At 35.6% G+C, this 25000-nt stretch overlaps 2 protein-coding genes, 1 long non-coding RNA gene and 1 pseudogene across 3 annotated transcripts in view; 1 reads left to right on the top strand and 3 right to left on the bottom strand.

The window, feature by feature from the left end:
• The window catches only part of LOC115437065 (procollagen galactosyltransferase 2-like), a 25098-nt pseudogene extending 24416 nt beyond the window's left edge, over window positions 1-682 (bottom strand).
• Window positions 683-2058: 1376 nt separating this feature from the next.
• On the top strand, window positions 2059-8000 carry LOC115437069 (tRNA-splicing endonuclease subunit Sen15-like). The gene is made up of 4 exons (XM_030160154.1): window positions 2059-2236; window positions 2307-2388; window positions 6171-6306; window positions 7204-8000. The coding sequence occupies exons 1-4, from the start codon at window positions 2171-2173 to the stop codon at window positions 7373-7375; spliced, it is 456 nt and encodes a 151-aa protein (XP_030016014.1). The 5' UTR covers window positions 2059-2170; the 3' UTR covers window positions 7376-8000.
• A 5624-nt stretch (window positions 8001-13624) lies between these two features.
• LOC115437070 (uncharacterized) lies at window positions 13625-22409 on the bottom strand. Its single transcript, XR_003937908.1, has 3 exons — window positions 22348-22409; window positions 20840-20903; window positions 13625-13660 (listed from the first exon to the last, which is right to left on the bottom strand). It is a non-coding gene; the product is annotated as an uncharacterized LOC115437070 (long non-coding RNA).
• A 1978-nt stretch (window positions 22410-24387) lies between these two features.
• LOC115437388 (uncharacterized) overlaps window positions 24388-25000 on the bottom strand; it is a 9196-nt gene continuing 8583 nt past the window's right edge. The window contains exon 4 of the mRNA XM_030160616.1: window positions 24388-24580. Coding sequence (XP_030016476.1) covers window positions 24388-24580 — 193 coding nt within the window. The remainder of the gene's footprint in view (window positions 24581-25000) is intronic.

Genomic DNA, 25000 nt, shown 5'->3' with positions numbered 1-25000 from the left:
CTGCCTAAAATAATAAACTTTCACCTTTCTTTTTTCCCTTTAGTTAAAAGTTAGTTTGTTGATGAATATAAATATGGAGACTTTAATTGTTTTGTTTTGTGGTTGTTTTTTTTTGTGTGTGTTTTTCTTTTCCAGATTTACAGAAGTGGAACTGGTTTTTGATACAATCTATCGTATATGATCTGTTTGCTTCCTTAAAATGAATTACACGTTCCCTTTTTAAAGTTTTTTTTTCCAGTTTCTTTTACTTCTGTCTTTTCTCTGTGTGCAGTTTTCTCACTTCACTGAGAATGGCTTGTTTGCGATGAACAGTGATGCAGAATGTCAAGAATGGCATTTTGCTTCATGGTGTTAAACTGCACAGACATCCACAGAGTTCCCAGAGGAAAATAATCAGAGAAAATCTAATGGAACTCAACTTTACCAGATTGAGATGCGATCCTTCGGGTAGTCCAACCTGTCGATACATCCCAAAAAGTAAGGGAGGCTGTGCTGAACGTTTCGTGCGAGGATGGTGATGAGGACCGTGGGCTTCAGATGAGACGACCCGCTCTGGGATGGAAGCTCCTCTGTGCTGCCGCTGGACAGGAGGAACGTTCCTGCAAAAACCACAATAAATAATTTGAATCCCACAAATCCAAGAGGCATATTTACAGCAGTGAACCCTGGTGTGTCTGCAGCCTCAGACCAGAGCGAAGGAAAGACACCGAAAGAGTCAGAGCCAGAGAGAGAGAACTGCACAGCCTGAGCAAATATTTAGCAATGGAATGTAACCAAGTACTTTTACTCAACTACTTACGACATTACTGGAGTATTTCCATTTCATGTAGCTTCATACTTCAGTTCCATTACATCTCTGAGCTACATTGTGTATCATTACCTCTTTACATCCTGCATATCTCACAGCTTTGTTTACTTTTCAGACAGTTTTTAATCCCCTTCCTGCTTAATAAAAACCTCAGATCTCCAAATGTTTTAAATGTCTTAGATTTTCCAGTAAATTCTGTTTTTTTTTCTGAGCTTTTGAAAGTTAATATTTTGGTGATATGTGCAACAACACTAGAAACATGAGGTCTTTTAAGAATATGATGCAACACCGTAGATTAAACTTGGCCAGGACACTCTTGAAAACGAGATTTTGAATCCTCATGAGATTTTTCCCTGGTTAAATAAAGGTTATAAATAAAAATAAATAAAATTAGATAATCTGTATGTTGACAGGTGTCTGTATTAGCACTTATGTTGGTATGATATTCTAAAATACAAGTTCCTTTCACCTTTCATGTGTTTTTCTAGTATTTTTTTGTATTTCCTTCTTGTATTTTTTTGTAAGGAACCAAATATGGGAACTTCATTGACCTTGATTTTCTATGTAACAATGAAAAATGCAGAAAAATTTCACCAAAGTAATAAAGTCTTAAGTTCTCTAATTGCACACTAAGGTAGACATTTTGAATTTCAGAGTATTTCTATGAGTGTCCTGTAAAAGGTTAATGCAGCTGTAAAATTAATCCAAAAACAAGGTATATATGAATAGTGTTACTGCTCAATATCTACTTCTACTTTTATATTTTGAGTACATTTTATTGATCTGTTTCTTACACAAGAACAGACAAAATACACAGAATACCTTCATTATTATTTTATCTTAAAAAAAAACAAAACATACTGTGAAAATTTAACAAAAGTGCTTGAGTGACATGTTTCTACCACAATAGAACTTCCATCTTTTATATTTCAGTGCATTTTTATTTGCACACCCGCAAAAGCAAACACTTACACAAAGTTTCACAAAGACATTTCTGCAAATTAGATTTTTTTTATATACAGTATTAATATTTATACATATTTTCACACTCACTGTTTTCACATCTGTCATAACTTTATACTGCTTTATTTTTCTATTCATATTAACGAATGAATTATTTATTTACTTGTTTTAAGCAGCTGTTTTCTTTTATTGTCTGTTCAGCCCTGGGTATATTCTGGAAGGACTCAAGACGGAACACATAAACTAAAACACTGTTTCCGCCCGGACCAAATAGACCGTTGCACACCGGCAAACCTGTAAAGTTTCACACATGTAGCGAATGGCGAAAAATGTCCAATAAACGTCAGAGTTTTGCTCATTGTTTAGTATTTATTTTATAGATCCGATTATTACTAAAAAATGTCCGAAAGTGGAGATGAGAGTGAGAAAAAACAACCCACGAACTGGATCCAGCAGCATCCTGTGGTGAGTGTCACATCACCTGTGGTTAGTGATGCTCTGTCATGTATTAACAGGATGTTTTTCTGTGTTTTAGTATCAAGGAATGAAGAGTCTGGAGGTTGGGGACAGTGCTCAGATTCATGCAGCTTTTCTTGTCTACATGGATCTGTCTGAAGGTGAGTCAGCCTTAAAAACAGACTGAAATGATCCTGTTTTAAGGCAAACTCAACATCCATGACAGTGGCATTTATATGAAGGAACATACTTTTATCTGCTTTGAGCTTCTTAGAAATAAGTATGAAGTTACTGAGTACACAATGCACCTCAAACAACTGGAATATCTATCTATCTATCTATCTATCTATCTATCTATCTATCTATCTATCTATCTATCTATCTATCTATCTATCTATCTATCTATCTATCTATCTATCTCATTACAGGGTGGGGAAGCAAAATTTACAATGAACATTTAGTTGTTTTTTCTCAGCAGACACTACGTCAATTGTTTTGAAACCAAACATATATTGATGTCATAATCATACCTAACACTATTATCCATACCTTTTCAGAAACTTTTGCCCATATGAGTAATCAGGAAAGCAAACATCAAAGAGTGTGTGATTTGCTGAATGCACTCGTCACACCAAAGGAGATTTCAAAAATAGTTGGAGTGTCCATAAAGACTGTTTATAATGTAAAGAAGAGAATGACTATGAGCAAAACTATTACGAGAAAGTCTGGAAGATACTATTAAAGAAGAATGGGAGAAGTTGTCACCCCAATATTTGAGGAACACTTGCGCAAGTTTCAGGAAGCGTGTGAAGGCAGTTATTGAGAAAGAAGGAGGACACATAGAATAAAAACATTTTCTATTATGTCAGTTTTCTTGTGGCAAATAAATTCTCATGACTTTAAATAAACTAACTGGTCATACACTGTCTTTCAATCCCTGCCTCAAAATATTGTAAATTTTGCTTCCCCACCCTGTATATATATCCTACTATTCACAAGGGTTGCATACAACTGTCTACAAATGTACATAAACCTCTGTATGTAATAAAATATATCTCTTGCAAACATTAGTCAACCAGTACTTTTCACATTCGTTTTCCAATTCATTTTATGAAAAACTGAAAGATTTAGCAGATTTGACATAAAAATTTAAATTTAATTAAAAAAAGAAATTGTAAACCAACAATACTTTAGGGATGTTTACATTGTGTAAAACATACAAAATGGAAACATCTATGCCTTTTCTACGAGGTTATTAATACTATTATTTAATTTCCCCCTTATCTTAGTCCAGGTTTGTGTGTTACCCAAAGTTTTGAGTAACACTATCTATCTATAATACAGGGTGTCCCATAAGTCTCCATACATAGGAAAAATAAACGTTTCTTGACATAAACCATTTTTATTTTTATAATATGCTCTATATGACTGCCATTTTGTTGGGAACACATTTCAATGCGTGTCCTCCACTGCTGAAGAACTATAAAGAAGAAATATAAAGAAATACATGTTAGAACCATATATGTATGGCATGTATTATGTCTCCTATGTATGGAGACTTATGGGACACCTTGTATAATATAATATGATATAATATATAAAGGTCCTGCAGCAAACATGCTTAATTTTAATCCACAAACATCTTCATGTATTTGTAGAAACAGCAAATGTGTTAAATTTGTGACCAAATTCAAGGATTGAGTTTGTAAATATAAGAATATCATAAATAAGGTTTGCTTTTTAGGATTGATTTGTAACCCGGTGTCAGTTTTGATAACCTATACCATGAAAATGTAAAGTCACATAGAAATTTCACCAGTAAGAGGAATGAGAAAAGTGTGAAAAAGACAACTTTGACAAAGAAGCAGAGATCAATGAGAGGTCAACAGTGTCCAGAGTCGATGTGGTTTTACTGGAAAACTGTAAATTAACTGCATCCAGTGGAGCCCGACGGGCCGATTATAGCGTATCACCGATTAATCGTTTTTTAACAGTTGTTGTCAACCGTGTGCTAATGACTTGAAACTCTTGAGACCGATTATCAACATCGGTCAATATGTAACCGATGTATTAACTTTTTGGCAAAGAAATGATTTTTATGTCACTGCTTATTAAATATTGACATCTTTTCCCAAAAGTCAGCTCTCCCCAGCATAAAAACTACCACATCTACAACCTGTGGTTCCTGATGGTCACAGACTAGTCTAATTTAAGACTATTATACAGTTTTAAAATAGTGTAAATTATCTTTGTGAGATAAACAAAGATTTATGCAACTGTTAATCCACATGTCCACCATTATCTAATATAAGATTATTATATCCTGTGTATATCAATGTTCTTATTTCATATATCAGCCGATATATCGGTTATCAGCCAATATATCAGATATCAGCTCTTTTTTAGCCCCCAATATTGGCATCGGCCGCAAAAATCTCATATTGTTTGGGCTCTAGTATCCAGTCTAATGTGTGTCTGTAGATGTGTTTTTGACAAGTGTTATGTTCTTGCCTTTGAGTGTATCAATAAAGTTTACATCAAAAATCTTATATTGGCTAAAGCAGTGGTTCTCAAACTTTTTACAGTGGAGTACTCCCTGAAATATGCTTTTTAGCCAAGTACCCACAACTCTCGTTTCTGCATTTTTGATTAAAAAAAACTAGACAAAGTTTGTTCCTGTGCCAAAGGTGTCTGTTTATATATTCAAACTTTGTAAACAAACAACATATATATAGTCGTGAAAAAAATTATTAGAGCATCCTTTTTTTCTTCAAGTTCTTGTTCATTTTAATGCCTGGTCCAACTAAAGGTCCATTTGTTTGGACAAATATAATGAGAACAACAAAAATAGCTCTTAGTAGTTGAATTTCACAGCTGATATCTATCCATTTCACATGTTTTCTTGATAATATCCAAAATCCTTTCAGTTCTTACATCAATATCTATGTCATTGTACTGACAAAAACAGTGCTTTTGTTCATTTCATGTTTTCTTTTCTGTCTGTTTTAGTCACATGACACACACAGGAGTTAGGACTTTATTGCATAACCATTGTTTCTGAGGACTTTTGATGGTCTAATAATTTTTTCCGTAACTGTAATATATATTAAAAAAAACCCACATTTTTTAAAGTAAATTTTGTGTGCAAAATATAAACTGAAAAATGCCCTCTTTCATTCATAAGAAAAATAAATAAATTGGTCATTAATTAATAAATTAACCTTTCATCAACAAAAAAATAATTACTTAGCTACTCAAATAAACTGATTTTGAACAATATAAAATAGAAGTGTTCTTAAAATGTTACCAAAGCTTAAACAAGATGATTGACAATAAAACTATTATTTGAAAGTATTTATTGTGTTTTATATTTCAGTATTAATTCTCATGATGACTTATTTAATGTATTTTTCCCCAAAAATTTCAAGTACCCCTGGGGGGTACGTAAAGTATCACCCCAAAAGGAAACTCTACTTGTATTATTGCATAGTTTTTGGTTTTTATTTATTTATTTAGCCTTTATTTAACTAGGTAAAATCCTCATTTGGATTAAAATCTCTTTTCCAGGACTAACCTGATTTAGAGCGCAGCATATACATAGTTACAACAATAAAGATAAAACAAAGACAGTCATGAATATAATATCTAGTTCCACACAATAAAAGAAAATCACCATTAATAAATGTTTCAAGACTCCTCTTTTTATGATTCATGCCGTTTATTGTGCATGCACATCCTGTGATGATAATTCAATCTATCGGTCAGATCTAATCTGGAGCCTGAAAGAGAAAAGGACAGAAGTAGGTCAGTCACAAATACAGCATCTCTGCTTTGAGCTTTAAAGGAACCTCTACAGTTTGACATGACACTGTTCCACCGTGGACTGGTGGGCTACTATTACCAGACACACACTCACATTGTGTGCCTTTCTTGTCTTTCACAGCGCGTCATTGGAACGAGGTGTCTTACATGAAGAGTCCTGAACTGGAAGTGGTTTTACTGGAGGGGAGAGAGATAGAAGGAGGTCCGGTCCAGACTGTTCTACCTCTGCCTGTTCATCAGAATGTGAACCACAGAAGGTGAAACCACAGTGAAGAGGCACTAAGAGTCACTAGAAGAGGTTAAAAGGAGGTTTAGGTTGTATTTCTGCTTTAAAAAAATAAATGCGATTTATATATCATTTCCATTCCTTCTCTAAGATTCAAAAAAAGTGCATTTATCATGTGACTCATGTGTGCGTGTTTTATTCTGTTATTTATGTTGCACTAAAGGAAATACAATAGAGCTGCAATCGATTAGGTGCTTGAAGCGAATGCAAAAATTCACGATTCAATTAATCAACTGGAATTGATTGAAGGGAAATATTCTGTTGCAGTTTTCCTGAATTGAAGCTTCTTTGTGCGTCACAATAAGTGTCCATGTGAAACACAACAGTGGAACCAATGTTTAACAGCAGAGAAATGAAGGGAACAAAGCTGAAGATTCAGGAGAATTGTGGTTGAATGATTTTTTTTTTATCACTTTGGGTCGATTAATCGTTTGAGCTCTAAAATACAGTTTGATTTATTTCCATCCAAAGAAAGATTTTCACTTCAGCGTTAATAAACCAGTTATTAGTCACAAAGGTTTTTTATGGTCAATGTATCCCAACTGTCCCTTACGTTTGTATTGTACAAAATCCAGAACAACTATAAAAAATAAAGTGACAAGAAAAAAAATCTCATACCCAATCTAAATTCTAAGAGATGCCTATTCATTAGGAGACAAAAAATAATTTCAAGACATAATATTGTTTGTTGTTTCAGGGGATTTGTCATGTTTTGGCTAATGTGTGAGTAATTTTAGATTTTTATATTAGTTTTCATAAAACTAATAATCTGACCTACTTATAACTCTGGTTAATTTCCTCGTTCTGTTGTAGTCCGTTTTAACTGGAGTCCTGACATGCTGCTGCTCTCCTTCTTTGTGTTGTGTAGTTTACGTCGTGTGCTGGACAGAGGTTTCCCTTTACTGCTGTGTGCCGTGGGATCCGACTCCACTCTGGTGTATCAGAGGATGACTGATGGGCTGGTGACACCCGACCCCCCTGTGGGGCCCTTCCAGGATGTGGATCGGCGGCACCAGAGGAAGAGACGGCAGCAGGACTGAGGAGGAGGAGGAGGAGGAGGAGGAAGAGGAGGAGGAGCCAAGAGCAGAGGCACCATGAACGCCACTGTCTCTATCTGTGTCAGCGATCTTTAAATAACAAGACAAACATGGCAGCAGGTGGAAAGAAGGTACGGCCCACTGTGGTGTGAGGTGTTTAACGTGGCTGTCGTGGCCCAGACACTGATTCCTGTTGAGTAAGAAGCCACTGGATACTGTGTGTGGATATCGGATCCGACTCTCCAGACAGGTGTGGTTCTGATACCTTAGGGACGGTTCAGAACTGAGACCACATGGACAGAGTTTCCCTGTAGTCAACAAAGGCTTTTTTTTTTCATCTGCAAACCAAAGAAAGCATTAGGGATGAATGATATGCAATGAAAACATATGTTGTCAATTTGTGCTACATACATCTGTCTTATTTTGTATATATTTTGTATATTATGTGCCTGAAAAGAAGTGGAAAGAAGTAAAACATATTTCCTCCCACCTTCATTCTATTTGTAGTTGTTCGTAGTCGGTTCTCTGGAGACTTTTCTTCAACAAACATTTAAACTGAAGCCTGTTTCTTTGCTGTACTATATTAACTGTGAACATTCACTGCAAAAATCTAAATCTTACCAAGTGTATTTTTCTCATTTATAGTCCAAATATCTCATCACACTTAAACTAAGACAGAATCACCTAAAGAGGAACTTTTCAGTCAGATAGAAGAACTGATTTATAGACAATAGATCTGGAAAATCTGATTTCAAGAAATCTTACCAAGATAACTTTCACTTATTCCATTGGCAGATTTTTTTTGCTTGAATTAACCCTCCAGTATCCGGGTGCGCCTTTTAGGCACACTTTGCACTTTGTTTTAAAAAACTTCATATTATTTTTCACAATTTAAATAAGGTTAGAATTCAAAAGTTGTTCATTTTTGCATGATCTTTCAATTCTGGCCACCAACTAAAATTTGCACGTTGTAAACAAAAGAAAATTACAAGACTAGCATCTGTGCCTAAAACGCACTATTTCTTCCATTTGATATGTATGATTAGGGCTGACCTCGATTTATAAAAATAAAATCAAATTAGAGCAGAAAAATAAATCAATATATAATATTTAATTGTTTGATTTATAGGTGTGCATTTTACGCACACTTGGTGACAGATGCTAGTATTTTTGAACATTTGACTTAGTGCCAAAAATAATAATGCAAATTAACCAGTGTTGGAGTTAATCATTGACATATGCCAGGCTGCAAAAATCAAATAACATGTGATCTACTTTTTATGTAGTATATTGAAAAAAATAAATTTTTTTGTGTTTTTTGCATCCAAAAAAATTGGTTTGTTTACATTACAAACACGGCATGTAAAGGGTTAAATTAATGGGACAATTATTGAGTATTTGGTATTTTTATTTACAGCTCAAGTTGATGAAATAGAAAAAAACGTAAAAGAATTAAAAACAAATTATATGAAATTTTTTTTGACAGTATTCCACAAGTGTGCCAAAAAGGCACACTTGGTGTGTAGTAAGGGCCTTACTGGACGGGATACCGGAGGGTTAAGCAAAAAAAAGATCTTGAATTAAAATGTCTCTGTTTCGAATGTCTGGGGTCACCAGGAATTTGTGACGTTAAAATGGGGTCATGAGCCAAAAAAGGTTGGAAACCACTGCCTTACAGCTATAATCACGCTGTAATTAATAGAGCTAGATTAGTATTTATTGCTCTTATTCAGTATTTTAAAATGTGACCATTATCAGATTCCAGTCTGAGGTGAAAGCGTGACAGACATCAGCGTTTATAGTTGCATTTATAGGATGATGACAAGGCGATAATGAGGGCAGTTTTACTCGTACAGAAGTGTCAACCCAAACACTTCTGACATCTAACACCTCGCTGTCCTCCCACCGACTGCCTCCATCGCAGCTGATCTCAAGTCTCAATTTAGAGTGATGGAAAAGTCCCATAAATCCTAATGTGACACTGTCAGTAACTTAGATTTTTAAAGACCTTATATGAAAGTGAACCACAGCATAATTGAAAATGTAATATGTGATTTGTGCCGCTCATTTTAACATGAGAAACTCCCAGATTTGATTCACATATGTCCAAAAAATATCAGATTTGATGGTTTTTTTTTGGTGTGAATCTGTCTTGAATTGTCTGTGAATTATTAAGAGAACAGTAGAATGTTACAGTCATGTGATCTTTATAGGGATGTATATATACTAGACATTAGAACTGGCTGATGACAGGGGAAGATATTTATTTATGTTCTATTAAAGGCTTTTTTTTTCATAGATTTATGTTTTAATCTGTGTTTATTCAAAGATAATTTGATGGAAGGGCCTAAAGACTGTAAAATAGTAGCTGTTTTATATTTATATTCCTTGTTAAGAGGAAAAAATACAACCAAATAACACAAAGTAATGTCAGTATGGGACCAAAATGTCAATTATATATCAAGAATTTTGCAATTGTTACATCCCTTGATGTCAGTCTTAAGTTTGCTACATTACATTCTGCCATGAGGTATTTAATTAATATTAACACGGCTGGCTGAGCTGTGTTGAATATATCACTGTCAACAAGTATTATCATAGAATATGTCAGTTTTTCAGTATGAAACGTCACATTTTTAGGTTAATTTTTCTGCTGGTTTTATACGTATTTGTATTTTATTTCTCTCAGTGCTTTAGGTTTTAACTCATTTGAGTGACTTTCTATACTGGTGAATAGTTTAATCTACAGGGAGGCTCAAAAAAAGCACAACACCCCCGTTTTATTAAAAAACCCAGGAAACTGAAAGGAAGGAAATTAAGTAACATGCAGAGTGTAGGAGGTGTATATCATTGGTGTTGTAGGTGGAAATTCAGACCTGTCATTCACTTCAGTGGAGGGGGAGGGGTCAAGATGTGAACCCCCCTTCATTTAACAACTGCTGACAAGTAGTTCAGTTTCTACTTGGATTTCACTTAAATATTACTTCACACCAATATTATTTATACCATTATTTCAGTGTTGGTCATATCATGAAGATCCACACTGTATTTAACTTGCAACCAAACATACTTATTTCACCATAAAATCACCTTCTGTTTGATTGACACTACAGTTTCTTTGTGTCTTTGTAAGTTCAGATCATAGACATGTAGTTCAGCAGTGGTCTGGGTGAATCACTTCCGATCTTTGAAGGGAATCAATGAAGTAAAACGTGCTCGGCAGGTTGATTAAATATCTTGACTTGAAATGTAACTGAACAAATGGTTCCAAACACAACAAACCCCGCCCCTCGCACATATTGTAGCTCATTCTGGCATCGATCCAGCTGATGACATCATGTCTATGCGTGACATCAGCTTCCCATTGACTTATAATGGGCAAAATTTCAAATGTCTGTAGCAGCAAAACTATTGGTTCAGTTCATACCAAATTGGGTTTATAGATTACCAGTGACCCAGAAAAGATGTCATTACATTTTGCGAAAAGTAGGTTAAAGTTCTGATTTTTTAATGAATTTTTAAAATCTTGTTTTTCTCCCATTTACTTATAATGGGGAGAAATTTCAAATGTCTATAAAAACATCAATTTTGTTTCAATTTACTTCAAACTTGGCACATATATATAGAGACAATTGATATGCTGACATCAGCACATGTATAGACATGATGATATCAGCTGGATCGATGCCAAAATAAGCTACAATATGTGCAAGGGGTGGGGTTTGTTGTGCCTGGAACCAAGGTTATTGTCGTTAACGAAAACTAATGAAATGACAAAAACTAGAATTGTAAAAAAATTTTCGTTAACTGAAATAAATAAAAACTATAATTAAAAGAAAAAAAACGACAACTAACTGAGACTGTATTGTGTGTTTACAAAACTAACTAAAACGTATAAAAATTATGGATAAAATTCCCTTCATTTTCATTTTTTGTCAATGTCGGATTGATATGAAATCAATTTATTTCCCTCAAGCAGTTTTCTGTGCTGTCACCATCCAACACTTTTTGGTCCGTCACTTGTGTTCACTTGTGGTTTCCAGTAGTCTTCTGGTCCCACTCTACCTGGAAACATGGAGACTAAAGTTGGGGAGAAAGCAGCAGAGTCCTGTCTGGGATTTATTTGAATACGACGACAGAGAAGAAGAGAAAAGAGACGAATAAACTACAACTAAACTACAACTAAACTAAACTAAAACTAATCATTTACAAAAAAATGAAAACTAATAAAAACTATCAAACCTGCTCCAAAAATGAATTAAAATGAACTGAATTAGAGAAAAAAAAAAAGTCCAAACTAAATAAAATTAAACTATAATGAAAAATCCAAAACTATTAGAATCTTGCCTGGCACCACTTGTTTATTGGTTATTATGGTAGTATTTTACTGGTTTGGCCCACTGGAGGTCAAATTTAGCTGAATGAGGCCTCTGAATAAAATGACTTTAACACCCGTGTTCTATCAGATCATCATATGCTTATAGTGTTTATATCCTTTAAGAAGCATGTATCTCTAAAAAAAAGAAAAAAAATCTACTTTTCATCAGTTTTCATCTCTGTGATAGTGCATTTTCCCCCTTATCCCTGAGGGATTTTAGAAGATATATAACCAAAAAAAGACAATTCATGGTTTGGACAGAACAGGAACAGTGTGAAACTGTAAACTGTAATGTAGTGAAGTCAAAAAGTGCAACATTTTTCTCATAGATGTTGCAGCGTCGAACAATAAATTGGAAAAATCTCTAAAAAGACCCTCCGCTGCATCCTCTTATGGTATTTTTCCTCATAAACACCATCCACTATATGTATAAATTACTGAAAACACTTTTTATTTTTCTAAAAAAATAAAAAGAAATGAACAAAAAACATACACAGTAACGTAACACATGTGAGAGTACACTTTCAGACTACATGACTGTGATTTTTGCAGTGTCCGTCCTGCAGCGTCGACCTGCGGAGCGTGTGCACGTGTGTGTGTGTGTGTGTGTGTTTTCAGCTGTGCAGATGTGTGTTCATGATAGAAAGACGAGGACTACATGAGACGGCAAATACAACACTTCAACCCTGAGCCTTATTGGACATAAATACTCCACACGTTGTAATGAAACAAGACAAGGACAGACAGACAGACAAACAAATAACGCTGTACTGGCCGACGCACTGTAGAAAGAGGTTTGTAGGGCCTTCCTGATCCGAATGATGAATAACATGGAATAACGAATGACCACTAAAATTTGGTGTAAGATTTGGCGTAACAACTGCTCCCTTGTCATTGGGAATAGTGCAAATGGAATGACAGCTATAATGGGAATGACAGATGACTTTGAATAATGAAAAACGACGTGTGGGTTTAGTGGCTGGCTTCTAGTAAATCTAGTGAACAGAATATGGAAGGAAGAGCATTTACCCCCTGAGTCAGCTGTGGGTGTAGTCCTGGTCTAAGAATGGAGAATACACTGTCATTCTACTGAATTCTACAGAATGACGGTGTCATCTATGGGATATTGGTGACATTTCCTTTAGAGAGGTAGACAGAGATTATAACAAGGACAAAACACTGTCATTCTTATGAATTACAGAGTCATTCCACCCAGTATCAGTGTCATTCCATTTGTCAAAGGAGATTGTGGTCATAGGAATGGATCATTCCATGGGATATTGGCATTATTTCCTTTAGAGAGGGAGATAGAGATTATAACAAGGAGAAAACCCATGAGTTTAAGTGTCATTCCATTTGTCAAGGGAGCAGTTGTCACGCCAAATTTTCCGCCAAATTTTCGTGGTCATTCGTTATTCCGTGTCATTCATCATTCGGATTAGGAAGGCCCGGTTCATACTGTGTTTGGAATGCAAAAACCCAATCCGAGGCATTCGAGAGTAAATGCGATGCAGATAGAGACGTTATTGTCACAAAGAGGCCGTGTCCACAGGATCACCGCTCCGTCACAGTCTGGGTGTTCCATCCTCCAATAGGAAGCCAACCTTCCAGTCAAGAGTTCCCAGAATCCCAAGTGTGACGGCTTCATGAAGGAGGTTCACCTAAATCCCACTGCAGAACTTAAGGTACCGTTTACAGTCGTATTCTTTTCCTCTCGGGTTGGTCAGACGAGCAGGAAGGTGTCAATCCATTTTCCACATTCGAGACGAGTCCCCTTCCACATGACTGATAAGACCACGTCCGGTCCGTCGGTAACACCAGAGTGACAGTTCCTCTCACACAAGGACTGATGAATACAACACTGCAGCGCTATGTCATCATATCTTCTCCTCTGAGCAGTAGTCCCGGCCCTGGACACACACACACACACACACGTTAATGTACATAAATCAGCTCAATGGACATTAATAGGTTTAATACAAGTCAAAGCAGCATCATTTTAGAGGAGTTTAACTGGGTCCTGTCGCTGTCATTAACCCTTTCATGCATGAATTATGAGACCCTTAATCAAGATTTTTTTTTCCTGAGTATTTTTATTCCTCTAGGCATGAAAAAAAAAAACCACTGAGATTGATTTTTTTTTTTTTTTTAATGAACCTATTTTTCATGGAATTGCAAAAATATCCACTCAGCTGGACACTATGTGTTTCATTTCTGAAGCAAAGAAACATATATTTACTGATATACCGTGTGAAAATTATGAAATACATTTTTTTTTAATGCTGTTAATCTGATGTTTTGTCACATTTAAACATACTCTAATATTAGCTATTACTCACCTTATGGAGATAATATGGGGGAAAAAAAAGTTTTGTTAAAAAAAACAAAACCCTGTTAAGAAAAACATTATGCAACACTTACATTTGGAGAAAATCAAATTTTCACTAAAAGATAATGTAAAGTTATTTTATTCCATTTGGCAGCCCTTTATAGATTACTTTAATGTTTTGAAAGTAAACAGACCTCCTCCTCCCTTTCTTTTTTTTTGTGTGTATGTGTAAGTGTGTGCGGGTGTAATGTTCTTGTTCTGACACACATATATTGGATACTATATAAAACTTTTTTATGATGTCATTGTTCTAATTTCAATAAAAAGAGTTTAAAAAAACAAAAAAAAAACAAAACAAAACTGTTAATTACAATCTAATAACAATAACAAGGAATTGATTTACACTCAAACATGTTAGATCAGGTTTATCTAGAACAGAAAAGTTACATTAATGGTCTGAATGTCAGTGTATTATTATGGGATGGTACATAAGTGTTGGCTGATCTGGAACTAAAACAACCAAACCCATGAATATACAAGAGAACACCTGGAGAAGAACTGTCCACTGGAGTGACCACTGGAGTGACCACAGTGCATGACAGGGTTAATCTGTCGACTGTTCCCTCTATTATCGATTAGTTGTTTGGTTGATAGAAAGATGAAACATGATGAAGATAATGACCTTGACGGAGCTATATTTGTAACATCTGATAAGTTTAAGCAGTATTTTCTTGCATTGCTTCATATATTGATTGATTTTGTCTGAGTTTCTTTGATTAAAAAAACTAGTATGATTATTATTTTTATGAATTTGTGATGTAATGTAACAGCAGTCTCTCCAGTGCTGCATTTTGCACTTTACATCATTCAGATACTGTAACTCCTGAACCATCATGCTCTAGCCACAAAATTTAAACCAGTGTTCAAAACTCAGAGCTCCTCCTTCAGCCTGAACGGTGTGTATGTGTGGATCAACTCTTTCTGTTTAAACTCAACAGTTTTCCAGGTTGTCCCATACAGCAGAAACAGTTGAATCTTGGTACCAGTGTCGTGGAAATTTACCGTTCAACTGATAACCCCACAAAGAAAAAGGGAGAAAGTAGAGTTAAAATAATACATGCATTTATTGAGAAATCAATCACAGACAAAGCTCTGTAAATGAAGTCTGATAAACAAGAGAAAACTAAAGATTATATAGAACCAATCCAACCCCCCTCAAACTATGATGTCATTCCTTACGTACATCATACCACTCCCTACTACTACTCCTCTGCTCCGTGAAGAGGTCATGATGACCTCTTCACTCTAACCTTGCTTGGATCCAATCTGGAGTGCAGGCGCCATCCTCTATCTACACATTCAGACATTTAGGTGTTTGGGTTTTAACTCAAGGCAAGAACTCCGTTCCTGGGTTGGGGGTGTTACAGAGTGGGTAAACATCCACACATTAAATGAATAATGACTCAGCATTAAAAGAAGATGTACTAACAGTATTAAAGATTATATTAAAAGTATAAAATATAAGAGTATAAAATATAAAAAGTAAATTTTTCCACCACACCAGTCATGTGTCTGTCAATTAGATTCAATTCACCATCAATATTAGTTGAGTTATAATTTTAAATGTGTGGTTAAATGAGATTTTCAATGTTCAATGGAAATGTCCACAGAGTCCACATTCCACAGTGGATGTGGAACATTTAGTTCCAGATACAAGAGATTGTCTAAGCTACAGGTGGTCCAACTGGAGGAGAATCGGAGTTGTTTGGAATTTTGGATGAATTTGGAAAATGTCTCAACGATGACACATGGAAAATTGTAGATGTTGTGACCTTGCTGTGACCTTGAACTTCGGCCTACTGGGACCAAAATGTACTGGGCTGGTCCCAGGGCCTAGGCCTATCTGTGGGGAAGCAAAATTTACAATATTTTGAGGAAGGGATTGAAAGACAGTGTATGACCAATTGGTTTATTGAAAGTCATGAGAATTTATTTGCCACAAGAAAATGTACATAATAGAAAATGTTTTTATTCTATGTGTCCTCCTTCTTTCTCAATAACTGCCTTCATACGCTTCCTGAAACTTGCGCAAGTGTTCCTCAAATATTGGGGTGACAACTTCTCCCATTCTTCTTTAATAGTATCTTCCAGACTTTCTCGTAATAGTTTTGCTCATAGTCATTCTCTTCTTTCCATTATAAACAGTCTTTATGGACACTCCAACTATTTTTGAAATCTCCTTTGGTGTGACGAGTGCATTCAGCAAATCACACACTCTTTGACGTTTGCTTTCCTGATTACTCATATGGGCAAAAGTTTCTGAAAAAGTATGGATAATAGTGTTAGGTATGATTATGACATCAATATATGTTTGGTTTCAAAACAATTGACGTAGTGCCTGCTGAGAAAAAAACAACTAAATGTTCATTGTAAATTTTGCTTCCCCACCCTGTATCTGTGGGGAAGATTTGGGAATGATGGGTGGAAGAGTTTTACACTAAAGATGAAAACAAACAAACAAACAAAGCAAAGTGATCACATTAGCTCCTGGAGGAGGTAACAACATCAGAAATAGAATAGAATAGAATAGAATAGAATAGAATAGAATAGAATAGAATAGAATAGAATAGAATAGAATAGAATAGAATAGCCTTTATTGTCATTGTGCAAAAAAGCAAACAATGAAATTGGAGTGGTACTTCCCACCCACAGTGCAAAAATAAAGTGTAAACATATAAGAATTTGAAAGGCATAAAAGACAATAAATACAGTTAAAAGAAGAATAAGAAGAATAAATATATAAAAAACTACTATTTCCATTGCACAATTAAAAACTACTATTGTTATTGCACATGCCCAGGAGGAGGGGAGGTTATGCATTTAGGAGAGAAAGCTGAGATCCTGAGCTTTCCAACACTATATAACAGTTTACAGCAGCAGTGTAGAACTATTACATTACATTACATTATTATTAAGTAGAAAGGAATTAGTTCAGAGTAGTTCAATTAGTTCATAGTTGGAAGTTTAATTTTATCTCAAAAAGTTTCATTATGGAGATTTATGGTTGTTTGTGATAATAAATATGCTAAAAACTTCAAGTCCGTTTTTTTTAAAACTGAAACACAGTTTTAAGCATCTATCATTTATAATAATGATAATTAATGGCCAGATATTGAAAGTTAGGTTCTTCCTGGAAACAAAGGTGCAAAAGAATTGGCAAAAAAAAAAGACATTTTTATGACACTTTTATTGCAAAGAAAACATGAAGACACCTAGACTGCCTGATATAATGGCAGTCTTAAAAGGGTTAACATCACAAACTCAAAAAAAAAAAGTACTTCTACTTTTAAATGTTACAAAAAAGTATAAGTGTCTAGAACAAAGAGCTCTGAAATTTAGTTTAGTTCCAATAGTTCCAATGTAATCTTAAAAAAATACTGTCAGGGGTCATGTTAGCAGGCCAGAAAAAGGCTTTTAAGGTAAACCTTCCTCTTAAAATGTGTTCATTTCAGACAGATTAGCCTCCATCCACATAAGATGTCTAATTAAAATGTGAACCAGTCAGTTTTTCTGTCATTAACCAGAAAAAAAAATCAACTGAACACAAAACAATCAACACACAAAATGTAAATATGGGTACGAATACATAAACAGCCGCTGAAAAAGCATTGCAGTTGTTAAAGGAAAAAGGTTTGTAATTCTGAGGTGAGATGATCTGAGAAAAGATGGAAACAAAGAGTTTTGTAAATGTCTGTTTTTTTGGTAAAGCTTAATTTGGTTTAGTAAAACTTTTTCATAGCAAGAACAGAACAGAGCAGAATAGAACAGAATAGAATAGAATAGAATAGAACATAATAGAATAGAATACAACATAATAGAATAGAACAGAATAGAATAGAATAGAATACAATAGAACAGAATAAAACAGGACAGAATAGAACAGAATAGAACAGAATAGAATAGAATAGAACATAATAGAACATAATAGAATAGAATAGAATAGAACAGGACAGAATAGAATAGAATAGAATAGAATAGAATAGAATAGAATAGAATAGAATAGAATAGAATAGAACAGAACATAATAAAACAGAATAGAATAGAATAGAATAGAATAGAATAGAATAGAATAGAATAGAATAGAACAGCATAATGGAATAGAACATAATAGAACAGAACAGAATAGAATAGAATAGAACAGAATAGAATAGAATAGAACAGAATAGACTAGAACAGAATAGAATAGAATAGAACAGCATAACAGAACAGAACATAATAGAATAGAACAGAATAGAATAGAATAGAATAGAACAGCATAATAAAACAGAATAGAACAGAATAGAATAGAATAGAATAGAATACAATAGAATAGAATACAATAGAATAGGCTTATTGTCATTACACAGGTTGTTCAGCTAAATTGCAGGTGGTCTCTGCCAGCGGACTATACGATTAAAATTCTACTAAAATTCCACTAAAATACGACTATTTATATTATTTAGTTCTTTTTCATTGACTTTAAAATGACCATCCAGGTTTGAAGGAAGTGCAGAATGAACAACAACAGAAAGCCAGGCTGCAGCTCGAACTCCTGTCATATTGTCCTCCTACTGCCTCCAGAACTGGAGCCAGAGCAGACATGTTCTCAGTGGTGTAACTGAAGTGTGTGGAGAAGCACAGCCACATGAGCAGATGGCACAGAAGGAAGGACAGTGCAGCCAAAACCAAACTGTGCTCATTAATCACTCTATAATAGTACAACTTCCAGGCTCAGATTATTTCTATTCTATTCTTACATGACGTGCAAATCTTCAAAATATAATTTCACTTTTAAAAAGGCTGAGTAATTTCCTGGGAACTGTTGTTTTTATGGAACAGTGCCGCAGTACAAGCAGGGTGTGATTTTCCAGGGGGGATGGGGTGGGGGTTTGCTCCCCCTTGGATCTAAATATGTGTGCTTCTGCTGAACTGGTTTGATCCACTGTGGACTAAAAGGATCCCCCACAGCACTTAAAGCCCCCCCACCCTGGGCTCTGTGTCAGTGTCAGTGTTAAAGGAGCGGCCATGTTGAGCACAGATGTTAACGATCCTGACAGTTATTAGTAATTACAGCGGTTTTAGAGAAATGAAGAAAGAAATACAAACAGAAATAAAGACCAAACTAATACATGTGGAAACAAAAGGGAAATAAATACATTTAAGTTAACTAAACCGGGGAACAAAAAAAAAAAAAGTAAACTGGGAGATGATGTGAAAATAAATGAATATATAAATAAATACATTTAATTTATGGATCTTTCCGTTTATGTTTATTTAAGTTTTTTTTTTTTTTGTATATTGATTGATTGATTCAGAATAAGCCTGATTATCTGTGGCATGAGACAAATATTTCTACATATTTCTGCATTATTATTATTATTATTATAGTATTATTATTATTATTATTACAGTTACTATTTCTTTATTATTATTATGTTACTATTTAATTTTATTATCCATCCATCCTTCCATCCATCCATCCTTTCCTTCCTTCCTTCCTTCCTTCCATCCATCCACCGTTCCTCCCTTCCATCCATCCTTTCCTTCCTTCCTTCCTTCCATCCTTCCTCCTTCCTTCCTTGCTTGCTTCCATCCATCCATCCATCCTTCCTTCCTTCCTTCCTTCCTTCCTCCCTCACTTCTTTCCTTCCTTCCTTCCTCCCTCGCTTCTTTCCTTCCTTCCTTCCGTCCTTCCTTCTTTCCTTCCTTCCTTCCCTCCCTCCTTCCTTCCTCCCTCACTTCTTTCCTTCCTTCCTTCCTCCCTCGCTTCTTTCCTTCCTTCCCTCCTTCCTTTCTCCCTCATTTCTTTCCTTCCTTCCTTCCTTCCCTCCTTCCTTCCTCCCTCACTTCTTTCCTTCCCTCCTTCCTTCCTTCCTTCCTCCCTCCCTCACTTCTTTCCTTCCTTCCTTCCTTCCTCCCTCGCTTCTTCCCTTCCTTCCTTCCCTCCTTCCTTCCTCCCTCACTTCTTTCCTTCCTTCCTTCCTTCCTTCCTTCCTCCCTCCTTCCTTCCTCCCTCACTTCTTTCCTTCCTTCCTTCCTTCCCTCCTTCCTTCCTCCCTCCCTTCTTTCCTTCCTTCCTTCCTTCTTTCCTTCCTTCCTTCCTTCCTTCCTCCCTCCTCCCTCCTTAGAACCATGCTCATGCTCTCTGCTCCTTCTGTAGTTCATATAAACGCTGCTCAAACCATAATTATTAACAGTCCATTCTGTTTCTACCAGTAGATCCTCTTAATCCTTCTAAATCTTGCACACTACATTCCACAAACAACCCCTGTGATTTTTTTCCACAAATCACACCTGCTTTGAAGTAAACACTGCCTTTGGAGACTGCAGACTATTTCCATGCGTGGATTACAAACCAGTAAATATTTCCAGTAGCACCAGAGCAGAGTCCTGTTCACAGCTCTGAACAGTGGAGAGGACGGAATTCACAGTTACACTAGAAATGACCAAATGACGCAGGTATCTTTAAGCACAGAGGATACGGTTTTAATATCTGCTATCAGGAGCAGAGTTCACAGACTCTGTCACAAACATTAACTCTAAATATCGGACCGTTCGGGTGCACTCAGCGTCAAACCCCGGCTCTTTTGTTGTGTCATCTGCTCCGTCCTCAGATTTGCTGCAGTCATAGGATTAACCTCTATTGTGTCATTTAGTTCAGGCCTTTGCCAAAACATAAAAACACAGAGCCGTGCTCTGACAGCGGAACGTCATTATTTACCTTTTCGATTTTCTCGTCCAGCATCCTGAAGAATTCCTGCTGACTCTCCGACGAGTGGATGCTCCTGCAGAGAAAGCAGTCCATCAGAACAGATACCGATACGAGTGTGATGAGGTAAACACTGCTGTACCTGATGGAATACAACAACGTACTTTCACTCAAGCACAAATCTGAGCCTAACTTATTCTGAGTACATCTATTTCATACAGATTTAGACTTTATTACCCCACCCCAAACAGGAGGCATTGTTTTTTGGTTTGATTTCTTTTTTCTTTCTTCTTTCTTCTTTATTTTCTTTCTTCTCTTTCTTTTCTTTCTTTCTTTCTTTCTTTCTTTCTTTCTTTTTCCTTCCTTCCTTCCTTCCTTCTCCTTCCTCTTCCTTTCTTTCTTTCTTAACACTCTAGCAGCAAAACTATTGGTGAATTCATACCAGATTGGGTTTATAGCTTGCCAGTGACCCAGAATAGATATGATTACATTTTGGGAAAAAGTAGGTAAAAGTTTAAATTTCTTATGAAAATTTAAAATCTTTTTTTTCCCCACTTACTTATAAGGGCAAAAATTTCAAATGTCGTAGCAGCAAAACTCTGTGTGAATTTATACTGAATGTGGTTTATAGATTGCCAGTGACCCAGAATAGATGTTGTTACATTTGGGAAGAAGTAGGTCAAAGTTCCCGATTTTCATGAATTTTTAACTCTTTGTTTTTCCCCATTTACTTATAATGGGCAAAATTTCAAACGTCTGGTAGCAGCAAAACTATTGGTTCAATTCATACCAACTGGGTTTATAGATTGCCAGTGACCCAGCATAGATGTCATATATTTTGTTAAAAGTAGGTCAGAGTTCAAATTTTTTATGAATTTTTAAATTCCTTTTTTTTTTTCTCTCCCATTTACTTATAATTGGCGACAATTTCAAATGTCTATAAAAACATCAATTTTGTTGCACTTTATTTCAAACTTGGCACATATATAGAGGTAATTGATAAGCTGACATCAGCGCTTGCAAGACATGATGACATCAGCTGGATCGATGCCAAAATAAGATACAATACGTGCGAGGGGCGGGGTTTGTTGTGCCTGGAACCATTGTTGTCATTGTGTACACAGAGCATACACAACGAACTTCTGATAAACTTAAAAATAAAAAAAAAATCAAATATGCAGAACAATGCAAAAATGTAAATAGTAAAAGCAGTAAAACAGTAAAAGACACACACATCCTGCTCCCTCCCATTCTGACAAGTCACACATTCACACATTTATACCTAATTAAAGTGCAGAGGACAGTGAAGGTAAATACAGTAATGATTGTACTTTGTTGATTATTACATGTGTTCAGTCACTGCAGAGTTCAGTTTAATCACTGCTCTGGGTTAGAACAGCTTTACTCCACAACACTCCTTCCACCACTGAGGTTCTCTATGCACAGAACAGAAATACACACCACGAACTCATGAATAATGAGCCGTTTTAATGATACAGTAAAGTGTCAGCGATACTTACAGGATTTTTCCGTTTCCATTTGACCCTGTTTCATCCAGGTTTTGACTCTGACCAAGTAGCACTTTCTCCTGCAGAACATATACAAACATAGACACATTAATGCATCATCAGACAGCTATTACACAATATAATGGAAAATAATGTAGGTATGTCAAAATAGAGCTGGACTGATCATGAATGAAAACCTAATTTAGATGTAAATAACAGCAATGCACGACCACATTTCAGATTTTCATATACATTTAATTCCCGTGTAATTTTTTTGTACATCTACTGAACAAAAAGAGCCAGTAGAAGAACTGGAATACACGAATAAATTGATAATAATTGCATTTCTCTTGGTTTTGGTAACAAAAACTGCAAAGGGCAGATTTTAGATACTAAAATACTGCTGAAATATACTAATAAATTATTTAAAATGACAGGCACCAGTAGAATGTTATTTATAAAATTGACATTTAAATCTCAAACTGTCAAAATGATATGAAAATAGTTATAAAATATGACATTTTGGTTATATGACCTGCTTTTATACATGTGATTCAGGGCAGTTATCACTATTAAGCAAAAGGAGATAATTATAAGTAATACTTGTAACAGGGCTGCTAACACTCTAATGCAGTGTTTTTCAACCTTGGGGTCGCCTGGAATTCAAATGGGGTCACCTGAAATTTCTAGTAATTGATAAAAAAAAATGACTAATAAATATATTTTTAATTATTCAATATAAAACATCACACACTTTTCCTAATAAATATCCAGTTCAAATAAAATGCAGGATATAATATCTGAGAGGGCATATATTGATTGACCTGATCATGTGACCGGATGTGTTACTACACTTCAACACAGTCGCAGTCAGAAAACCGGACCGAACAGAGAATGGAAAGATTTCTTGGCCTGCCTTGGCCTGCTACAACATCTCCAAGAGAAACTGAGAAGCAGACACCAAAAAGGTGCATTATACACATTATATAGCCTAAATGTCCTCTAAAATTAACACTTATTTGCAACATAGTATAGCAAACTATTACATGATCAAAAACAAATTAATTTTGGCAAAAAAATGTCTCTGTTTTGAATGTCTGGGGTCGACAGAAATTTGTGCTGTTAAAATGGGGTCACGAGCCAAAAAAGGTTGGAAACCACTGCATAATGTGTTAAATACATGAAGCAGAGTTTCCAAAATCATGTGGTTTGAGTGGAAAGTTTGTGTCAGAGCATATTTCATTTATAACACAGGTGTCAACATGCGGGGGCCCGGGGGCCAAATCTGGCCCACCAAAGGTTCTATTGTGGCCCTGCAGGATGAAAGTGCATAACTGAACCTGAACAGTCCAGGTTGAACAAATCCTTTTGGTTCAGGTTCCACATACAAACCAATGTGATCTACAGTCAAAATAACAACACAATAAACCCATAAATAATGACAACCACAAATTTACTGTGAAAAATTATGTGGAAAAAAACTGAAGTGAAAAAAATAAGATTACAGTGAAATATTTAAATTACAAAACTATTCTTTCACAATAAAACACAAATAAATACATAAATAAAAACACAGATGAACAACCTGAAATGTGCAGTTTGAACAACATTCTGCCTGCTCCCAAATGTTTGGTTCATTTATGGATCCATTGGGATCTGGAGTTGTGTTAATAATAATAACAGATGGAATATTATAGAAACTGTTCAAATTTTAGTTCCAAACTCCAAAACTTGAACAATATTCTGCCTGTTCCCAAATGTTTATGGAACACTGTGTGTAAATGTACATGTAGAAATAATCCAGGCATAATGGTGTTCAAATTACACTAATTTTTCAAATGAAGTTTCTGTTTTTTCAGGTTATTCACATCTTTTTTGTAAACATAAATATTTTCATAATTTAATTGGGGTTTTTTGTACTAAAACAAAAAGAAAAACTTGGATTTGTCATTATTTATAGGTTATTCAGTCATTATTTTACTGGTCTGGCCCACTGCAGATCAAATTGGGCTGAATATGGAACTGAACTAAAATGAGTCGGACAGCCCTGCTTTATAACATGCATCCTTTTTCTTGAAAAGGACACACGACGTCATCATAATGTCGAGTCAAAGCCCCGTTGGAGATGATTGAAAGAGAAAACAGAGATGATGTGGAATCACGCACTGTGCTGTCCTGGCCGTCCACTCCTCCCTCTTCTCCGCTCATGTACTTGACTTTTTCCACCGCTTTCATCTTGTATCGTCTGTGACAGAGTGGGAGACAGAGAGGCAGAGACGAGCACATCTCCTATTATTACAACGTGACAGCAAGGCCGGACATGAACACACAGCCACTCCCACAGCCACTCCCACCACTGCCGTCCACCGGGATAACAGCACTCACACTTCAGCACTCGGCAAAAAGAATTATGTGCTTGAATTCTCAGGCTCAGGACTAAATCCTCTCTTAACAATGTTTGGCAACTGGCAAACACATGAGCTGTCAGCCTGACACCCCCCCCCCCTCCATCTTTTCCTTCCATCCGCCTCCATCTCACTGCCATGTATTCATAAAGAGACAAATTAGAACACAGATATCAGACATGTCAATGCTAGATAAAGACACTTATACGAAAGGAAATCATGGCCACAGATGCATTCACCTGTTTTTTAAACACTTGTAA

Source organism: Sphaeramia orbicularis, chromosome 17 (genome assembly GCF_902148855.1).
Source record: "Sphaeramia orbicularis chromosome 17, fSphaOr1.1, whole genome shotgun sequence".
Classification (NCBI taxonomy): Eukaryota; Metazoa; Chordata; class Actinopteri; order Kurtiformes; family Apogonidae; genus Sphaeramia; species Sphaeramia orbicularis.
This window is presented reverse-complemented; position numbering and strand designations above follow the sequence as displayed.